Source organism: Crassostrea angulata, chromosome 2, assembly GCF_025612915.1.
Source record: "Crassostrea angulata isolate pt1a10 chromosome 2, ASM2561291v2, whole genome shotgun sequence".
Classification (NCBI taxonomy): Eukaryota; Metazoa; Mollusca; class Bivalvia; order Ostreida; family Ostreidae; genus Magallana; species Magallana angulata.
This window is the reverse complement of record NC_069112.1, coordinates 10,637,157-10,647,034: the sequence shown is the minus strand read 5'-3', so window position 1 is coordinate 10,647,034 and position 9,878 is coordinate 10,637,157. Positions and strand designations below refer to the sequence as shown.

Genomic DNA, 9,878 nt, shown 5'->3' with positions numbered 1-9,878 from the left:
TTAATGTTTAATTCACCTTTAAGCCACCTTTAATTAACTTTAAGTGGCATTTACGCCCCCTCTATGTTGTCTTTACACCATCTTTTAGTTCCCTTTAAGTCAAGTTTGGTCAAGCTGAACAGATTAATCTTGAATACATAAATGCAAAAGCTCTTTTACAGGATGGGAGGGTTGATACGAGTGATAATATAATTTCCAAGGAAGGGGGGGGGGGGTTCAGGCAGTTTTAATTATCGCTTTTAGTGATTATTTTAAGAATGTTCACATGAGTTTTTAAACAAGTTTTATTTAGATTTTATCGTTTACATGATCACAGTGCAAGAGCTTTATATTTTTTGAACATGTTGCGAAAGTCAATTTTTGGTGACTCCTTATAAAAAGTGTAAATTTGTCTCAATCTATGTCACACTCCTACCCGTGTGTTTATTCGGTTAGCCTGTCTGTATTCAATACGCTCCACATGCGAACGAAAATCTCGTGTCGCTTCAGCGCAAATAGCTCATGGTATTGCCCCCGGCTGCAGATAAGCAATTGTTATATAAATGAGTAACACTTGGAAGGGTGCTTTCACTACAGTGGCCAGTTGCTAAGGTGGAATGCTACACCAAAATGTTATTTTATGGATCGTTAGAGTATCATTCCTAAAGCAAGAGAAGGATATATTTTTAATAAGAATGTTAATGTCTTTTTTACGAAAAGGTAGACAATCTGTTTCGGTTGCAAGAAATGCACTGTAGAGTTTAAAATTTGATGTGAGTGAATGCATAATATAGATATCTAATAAACCATGACCAGTAATGTCATAAAGATGTTTTAATCTTTTTAATAAAAAAATATTTATGAAAATAACAAAACCTATGGATATTTTTTTTTAAGATAAGTGTTTAGTGGAGAAGAAATACAAGGCAATAACTTTTTAAATATAAATTGAATCAAATTTAGCTAATTTTCAAAATATGACCGATCCCGATTAGAAACAAATTAGAAACAAATTGATCCCGATTTAAATTTCTAAAAATTTCAATATCAACAATATTTCCTCATGTGCAGACAAGAAATCAATTGAATTTTTAATTGATCTCCTAATTGGCAAACCATATTAAAACCAAACATCCTAGTTTTTGGGTGAAAGTGTTCTATATTTAAAATTTCTCTTATTCAAGTCGGGATCAGTTTAATTTCGATCGGGTGTGGTTCGATTTTGACAATTTGCCATATCTCTAAAATTTCGCCAATTTGATTCAATATCTTTTTGAAAAATGATTGCCTTAAATTTCCTTTCTATAGAATGCGTTTCTTTAGAAAATGTTATCCATAGGTTTGAAATATATTGTCAAAAGGAGTTTTTTATTTTCATAAATATTTTTTTTTTATTAAAAAAATGAAACGTCTTATTGACATAACTGGACATGATTTATTTGATATTTATACTATGCATTTATTCACAACAAATTTTAAGCTCTACAGTGCGTTACCTGCAACCAAATATACCCTGCCTTGAGGTTTGGTCATTTGTGCTAGTTTAGTGTCTGACTCACTATAAAAAAAGAAGCATCCTTGAATTCTTGAGTTATGATTTTTTTCTTAGCGCGGGTATCATTTGTGAGTTTGGTGACAGTACCTTTTAGATGGTCAAGTGGGAGCACTCCCTCCCCCTTTTCTCGCAACCAAAATTTCCCTTAACTTAACGTTTAGAAAACTGATTTTGAGGCATCCCCCTACCACCAAACACACACGTTTATTATAATTAAATCATATAATATATATGTATATACTTTACATTCCTAATTAAACGCGAGGAATTAATTTCCGTGTAAATTCGCGACAAGCCCGTCGCGCGAATTCTTAAATCTCGCTCTTTAATTTTGGACACATGTAAACTAAATAATAATACAATGTGATAAAAGTTCGGTTTTCGCGGTTTTATGTTCTTGCGATTTGATGGAAAATCGTTGAATCGAGGAATTAAGAACTCGCGTATAATAAGGAATCTACGGTTTATATAAATTGCTTTTTAAAGTTATCCTAAACGTGAAGTAAGTGAAACGAAGAACTTGTCTGGTATGAAAATAATACTTTGAAATGGAGTATCGTTTTCAATTTTTGGAACTTACTATCATCATATGGATAATCTAGTCTCATTAAAACCATTTGCCTTCTCCTTACACTCGTCTGGGTCTGATAGGTACACAGATCATCTTCACTTAACCTCCACATTTGCATACAATCTAAATATACTTCTTCTTACCGAAGAACTGCCTTTATCTGTTTAATGAGTGGTGCAGCTTTTCAATACTCAGTCTAGAGGTCACATAAAACAGGCATGAATGAATTTGTTTATCTCCATTTGAAGAGTTCCTATAAATTTTCTAAAGTTTTAATTGGTCAGAAGAAATGGTCGTGTAAAGAAGACCTATTATCAATACCGGGTCTTTCAGGGCCTGACAAGTGCGAGGAGAAGAATGTGGTTTTAATCAGACTGATGGACAATCCTTTCGCGACACGAAATGCAATGGAAGACCTACTCCTTGCTTTGCAACGAGCTCGGCTCTTGTTATTTCGCTGATTAGTGTATACATCCCTGTGGGGGGAAAATAAGATAGATTTGTTCTTTTCGACCTCCTCCACAACGATCTTTACCCCTATTGCCGAACAGTTCTTTCTCTCTTTTTTTTTTTTGACGCCATCTGCCATTTTGTCGGAACTTCCGGTCCATTAACGTCGTTCTTAAGTTGCGAATATTAGCGTCATTTCTACGTACCTTTCGTGAAACTAGTACCAAATTAGAACGATGCTTTTGTGAAACGGTGCCCAGGTGTGACGTGGTTTAGGGCAAAAAAAAAATGCTTCTTTATACAAATTATTTAAGGAATTAAAAATGTATAGTTTCTAAATATAATACTTATACTGTATACTACTTAAGATATTCTTTTCATTTAAAAGATGACATATCTTACAATAAAGTCGCCACCCAGTCACATTCCTCTACATCGTTGAATTCAGAGGCTAGGAACGCAGTTGATGGAAACATAGCGACGTGTATGAAGACAGAAGACATAGGATTAACCTCTAAACACAAGACCGTGTGGTGGAAAGTGGATCTCGGTGGAATTTATGAAATTTACAGCATAAACATCCAATTCAAAAACTACGACGGTCACGGTGTGTGTTCTATATTTTAAAAAAGTATGAATGGTAATGAATTATGTGCTGTCTGGAATCAAATATGTCATATTTACAACATCCACGCATGTTTTTAAGTATTTTTTTGTTTTCTTAACAGCTTTAAAGGTCGCTCGATACAACAGTGCATTTTTTGAAAAACCGATGAAAAATCATTCTATCTTTAATAAATTAAATACAATTTAAATTGTATACACCGATTTTATTATATTGAACTTGGCCTAGATACAAGTTGAGTTGTTAATATGTCTTCATTCCCTGGCGTATTATAGATCATGTGGGTGACGGAGTTAGGTTCACAAGTTATGTGATAAACGTCGTAGTCAGAGAGCTTATTTGAATAATAAAAAAAATTGTGTTAATAACTTTATAGATTAGAACGTTTCAGGTTATATTTAGTGATTGCAAATGATAAAAAACGGAAAATATAATTTACAGAGACACGCGGAATGTTTACTGCTTATGGTGAATTAGTTTGGGTACTTGGGGATATATATATATATATATATATATATATATATATATATATATATATATATATATATATATATATATATATATATATATATATATATATATTCATGTCATCAGGTTTGAATGATTTGCATCCAGAACTTTTCTTTGCTTGTCCTCTCCGCGTCTGTCCAATTAGGATTATGGTCAGTAACCTATACTGTCATGTTTTTCCATTTGTGACCACTCGTATTAAAATGTTCTCCGACGGGTTCCTTCATATGTTTTTGGTCTTAATGGTAGAGCGGTGGTTATTGATCGTTTGCGGAGGTCACCTGTTTCACCGACGTTCTGCAGACTTTGCAACTGATGAGATTGATGCAGTCGCTGTGCGGCAAGACGTGTTGCTAAATATCTTGTATGTATAAAACTGTCCGCGTTGATGCTGTATTTGCAAAAAAGGCATATTGCATCTGAACATGTTTTCAAACCAAAATTTGGCAACGGGTTGTCTAATCTCGCCCTCACTACCGTGTCCTTTGAGTTTCTCGGGCGTTTAAACAAAGCCATTGGCGGATCCTTGAAAAGATCTGCCATTTTTTCGTTTGTGTAAAGAATGGGAATATTACTTCTAAAGCCCCTTTCACAATTGGCGCACGACAACTTTACACCACTTTGCGATCAAATCTTTGAGTATCGCACGAGCTCTCGCATACGTTTCACGAGCCCTCGCATTCGTTGCAAACGTTTTACTGGTCGCATCAAGTCTCCTCTGAATAGTGGACATGCACACATTTCAGACGCGACCGTCACAAGAGTGATACACGATTTATAAAGATCCTAAGATAAATCGATGGTGTTTATGCGTCTGTTTTGCGACCGTGAGACTGTTGCTCAACGTGTCTCGTGTAATCTTGCAACGTTTTACTATCATTCCACGACTTATCAGCCTCAATATGCCATGCTTTACTACTATTACTTATTAGGTTAGTTACTGACTCATTACGGAAATATATTGGGTTGATCAATCTCATAGATGGCGAGGCGAAGCCGAGCCTTCTATGAGATTGATCAACCCAATATATTTCCGTGACTCGCCGAGCCTTCTATGAGATTGATCAACCCAATATATTTCCGTAATGAGTCAGTAACTAACCTAATAAGTGTTTTGTTTTCTCGAGGACTTTCAAGCGACATATTTATTCACGAATCGCGATGAACTACGCAGAGCCATGTACAAGATGCCTTACATCTCGTCCAATTAAACTCATTTAAACTCTTCAAAATTTTCAATCTCACCTTACAAATACTCTTTCAAAATCTTTGCTTCACCCATGTTTACTTACAATGTTTTGTTGCTATTCAATTTTAAATGTTTTCTCCCTTTCCTCTGCAGAGATTTGAGCAAATTTCGACGCTGCCATTTTGTTCTGCTCCAAACAAAACAATGTGACGTCAATATTCTAAGGGCAACTACTCTAATTTTAAAGAATTTCAAAGGGCAACTACTCCAAATACTTTAAGAACTTACGGCATGCAGTTTATGTATAAAATACTATGAAATGTCGAAATGCGTAAGCGAAGCGTCGACCAATGACGGCCATATTGCCTAATATTATTTCTCACAGAACAAATATAGAGATATATGAGGCAATCACGTGCTATGTTTAAACCAATGAAAATGTGACATTTCAGTCCAAGGGAAAACAATAGTATATATCCACTGTATAAGTATCTCTGTTTTAGAGCCGAATTTTTAATATACATTTATTACATGATGCTGAGGGAAATACATGTATGAATATTTATTCCCTCAAGAAAAATCATATTTCCCGAGGGCTTTGCTCGAGAGAAATTTGTTTTTTCTGGGGAATAAATAGTCATATTCCCTGAACATTAATGCAATAAACCATTTATTATACCAAGCAGCATATGATTACAAAATACGTTGATTTCTAATAATGTTTTACTTTTCAACAGTCGCAACATTAACGTCGTGATTGTTTGATTTCCCATGTAACTGTCTAACTTTTCTTTCATAAATCATAGATAGTTAAGTTGGTTCTAAGATATAAAGAGAATTATAATGATTAAGGTGGATCCCTACTCAGACGCGTCATCAATGTAGAAGATATAATAAGCTTTAAAATCGAAAACGATATTTGTTCAGATTTACCCTTTTTTGCCCTAATTTTCAATGTTTAATTGATAATTCTGAATTTGATAGAAGCAGTCAATTGTAAACAATGTCTACAAGTATATCTTTGATCTTATTGAGTCCAATAGTTGGAAATCGTGAATTCTTGTACTGAGATTTTAGTACGTTTGTGTTTATATATGCAGAGGAAAGGAACTGTTTATCCAAAAATTAATTTGTACTCAATACATGTAGTTTTGAAAGAAGAATTTTAGGGTTTATCAAAGCAAAGAAATAAAATGCTGTTTTCTCATGTATTTTTAAATTGTGTTCGTGACACTTTTTTAGCTGCATTTGATAAGGGGGTATATATGTTCTAAAGGTCGTAGAAAAAAAAGAAGCATGTGAAGTCCTATATCTATTCTGCTTTTTAGTTGCAGTAGACATAAATCTAATATTTTAAAGTTTAAAAAATTGTCTTTAACCATAAAATTTATAAGATTAGTTAAAAAATGTGAAATTATGTAAAGATTATGAAATAGCATTTTTGTAACATTTCATTTTAAAATTTAATTTTAATCAATCAAATAATGATAATCACACCTGTTATTACTTTCTTACATTATTAATGATTAATTAAAACATTTGAATCTTTGTTTTGCTTTGATATTTTTTTTTAAATGAGCCAAATATAATTTTGGTTGAAATCATGTGATCGAAGAAGGGGGTATGCATCTTCTGGAGACTCTAGTGATAAAAGTAAATAGTTAAGGCATGTATTTTGGGGGCTTTTTAATAACGTAAGGTATTATTCTACTTGATTAATGAAAAAAACCTTACTTTAACCACAAAAATCCTGAGTAAGGACCTACCTTAAATATTTTTGATTTAATCATATTTTTCTACATAGTCTGCTCATATCGGCTTTTTCATTCCTATGACATCGCCCTGTCACGTGACTTTATAGACCAATCAGATAAAATAGAATAATCATATTGAGGTATAATGATAAATGCTGCTGCATATCTGTATCTTCTTGGGTGGTATCTTTCTCGCTTTCAACTAAGTCTACTGAATATGGGCGGTGTATATGTAATGATGGTGTTATTGTAGACAGATTAAGACAACAACTCCAACGTAGGGTTCTTGATTATTACTTTATATTATATTATATCATAAGCTCTGAAATATTTAACAATACATGTATCACAATAAGTAATTTATCAATATCACATCATCATAAAAATAAAATAGATCACACATAATATATCATTGTATTGAATAGGTTTCATGATTTTGCCAAGCACAGTTTACAAGCAAGAGTTACTCCCCTTATCACAGTGCTAACTGATATATAAAGAGTTCAATAATATTTATCCTGTGTAATTAATAATTTAGTTAGTTATTAATGTTTAATAAATAAAACATATTAAACTTAACTTAGGCAATAAGTATCAAATCTGATATTTATATATATGCATACCTATGTGTGACACAAAGCCTAATTGATCTGCATCTGCATGATCCTGATATATTCTTCAGGTATGGAATCTAATACATATAACAATACTCTTAAAACTACATTTAGGTTATCTAGCTTAAGATTGTTAAAATAACTATAATGAGTGTTGCTCAAATACTAAGTTTTCACTCATGATAATTTACATTTAAATAGATTTACATTTCACTATATAGCATATACTTATCTAGCAAATACAATATGCTTTATAAATAAGCATTAATATAAATAGCATAAAATATAAAACAATTACTTACAGTCTATAGATTTCTTCTTGGTCTTAAGCTAAACACATCTGGTCAGTATGAAGATCAGATCAAAAAGGACAAAGCAAAGAGAGGGAATTTAAAGGACCAATGAAATTGAGAATTCAAAAATAGAATTGGCCATGTGATATATAATTAACTAAAACAGGTTTACACTGACCATAATGACCATTGTGATGTCATACTATATAAATAACTATGTAGCTATTTACATACTGTTAGGTTGTACATAAAGTTGTTTATATTGACAACTTTTATAGTAAATACTGTAAACTTATAATTTATAGAACTATTAATTAATAATTTCATGATAATGAAATTATTACTTAATTAATATGAAATATCACCCTATCACATGCTTCCCCTCTTTGTGAAATGACGTCCTCGTCATTTATTACTTATCAAAACAAATATCTACGAGTAATTTGAATTACTTTTAAACCTTCATGACTGCAAGAAAACTGAAAATAAAATATCTTAAAAACTATAAAAACGCACTATATCTCTCTTCGTAATTCTATAGACGTTATCACTAATTTAGCTGATTGAACTGACTGGTTAATACTGATGTCGTTAAAATTGTAAATACTAATGTCTACCAGAAATGATCTGTAGTAGAGTCTTTTCTATTAGTTCTTTGCTATTTTCAGAGTGAAAAACATCACTAGAGACTAATGTCTGAAGGTAGTCTGCTCTTATCTTCCAATCTGGTTGTTTTGTTAATACCTGTTGATTTACTATATAATCGCCACTAGTAATCCATGATGTTGTTTTCTTTGCTCTCTGAGATCTCCTTGGTAATGATTCTGTCTGCTGTTCGTAAGCTGGATTTTCTCTAGAATTGGTATTATCCAAATCATTATCATCATCATCATCTTCTGCATCATCTTCAGTATCATCATCAGCATCATTACCATCAATAGATGTATCTACTTCCTTTATCTGAGTATCTTCTTCAATATCTGTTGTAGCTGTAGCTCTAGCCATAGCTGCATCTGTAGCTCTAGTTGTATCTCTAGTTCTAGTTGCTGAAGCACCTGAGTCATGCATATCATCTTCAAGTAAAGGTGTACCGGTTTCACCTTCATCTTCAGCGCTATCTTCTTCATTGTTGTTATCTTCTTCATTGGCCAATGAATTCTCTTTTCTCAAAGCAACAGTATCGTCATTGCTATGTGCAATGGAATCTGCTTCATGCACCATTATCTCCTCACTGTTGGTATCTGAGTCAGAATCTTCATATTTTGAAGCATTCAATTGAGATCTTCTTTTCATTTTGATTGATTTCCTTGGTGCTGGCTTTGGTTTTTCTTCTTGTAAATCAACATGTCCGATTGGAAGTAGCAAATTTCTATGTAAAGTTCTTGATTTTGAAAAGTTATTTTCCTTTTTAACTATGTATACAGGAATGTCCTTGTTAGGTTGACTAATTACAATGTATGGGTCTTCTTCCCACTTGTCTGACAACTTATGCGGGCCATCGAAAGCAACTATCTTCACCAGTACTTTATCCCCGGGCTGAATAACAGCACCTCTTACTTTGATATCATAGTTTTTCTTCTGCTTTTCCTGAGAAATTTGGATAGATTTCTTTGCCAAATTGTACGATTGTTCTAATTTAGATTTTAAAGATTTTATATAAGCGTTGAGATTTTCTTGTTGATTTTGTTCTTCTGTTCTGAACAGTAAATCTATTGGAAGTCTTGCTTCTCTGCCAAACATTAGAAAGAAAGGTGATTGACCTGTTGTCTCTTGCTTCATAGAATTATATGCATGGACTAAACTTGAAATATGTGACTTCCAGTCTTGTTTTTGTGAATTCTCAAGAGTTCCCAACATCTTTATTAAAGTCCGGTTAAAGCGTTCTGTCAATCCATTGCCCATTGGATGGTATGGCGTTGTTCTAGACTTGTTAATGCCCAATATATGACAGAGTTCCTGTATAATCTTAGATTCAAAATTGGCACCCTGATCACTATGAAGCCGCAAAGGTATTCCATAGTGGACTATGAAATGGTTAAACAATGCCTCGGCTGTAGTTTTGGCAGTTTGATTTCTCGTAGCTATAGCCTGAGCATAACGAGTGAAGTGATCAGTGATGACCAACACATTTTCATATCCTCCTTTTGATTTCTCTAGTTTTAAGTAGTCCACACATACAAGTTCCAAAGGCTGTGATGTTTTGATATTGGTAAGTGGAGCTCTTTCTGTAGTTGGTGTTTTTCTGAGAAGACATCTCTTGCAGTTGGATATGAAGTGTTCAATATCTTTCGTCATGCCATACCAGTAAAATCGATCTCTGATTAGACTGATAGTCTTC

The 9,878-nt window shown here is 33.1% G+C and overlaps 1 protein-coding gene across 1 annotated transcript in view; it reads left to right on the top strand.

Annotated features, from left to right (window-relative positions):
- The first annotated feature begins 3,026 nt into the window (after positions 1-3,026).
- LOC128172973 (receptor-type tyrosine-protein phosphatase epsilon-like) overlaps positions 3,027-9,878 on the top strand; it is an 86,823-nt gene continuing 79,971 nt past the window's right edge. Inside the window, exon 1 of the mRNA XM_052838715.1 lies at positions 3,027-3,162. Coding sequence (XP_052694675.1) covers positions 3,042-3,162 — 121 coding nt within the window. The 5' untranslated portion in view covers positions 3,027-3,041. The remainder of the gene's footprint in view (positions 3,163-9,878) is intronic.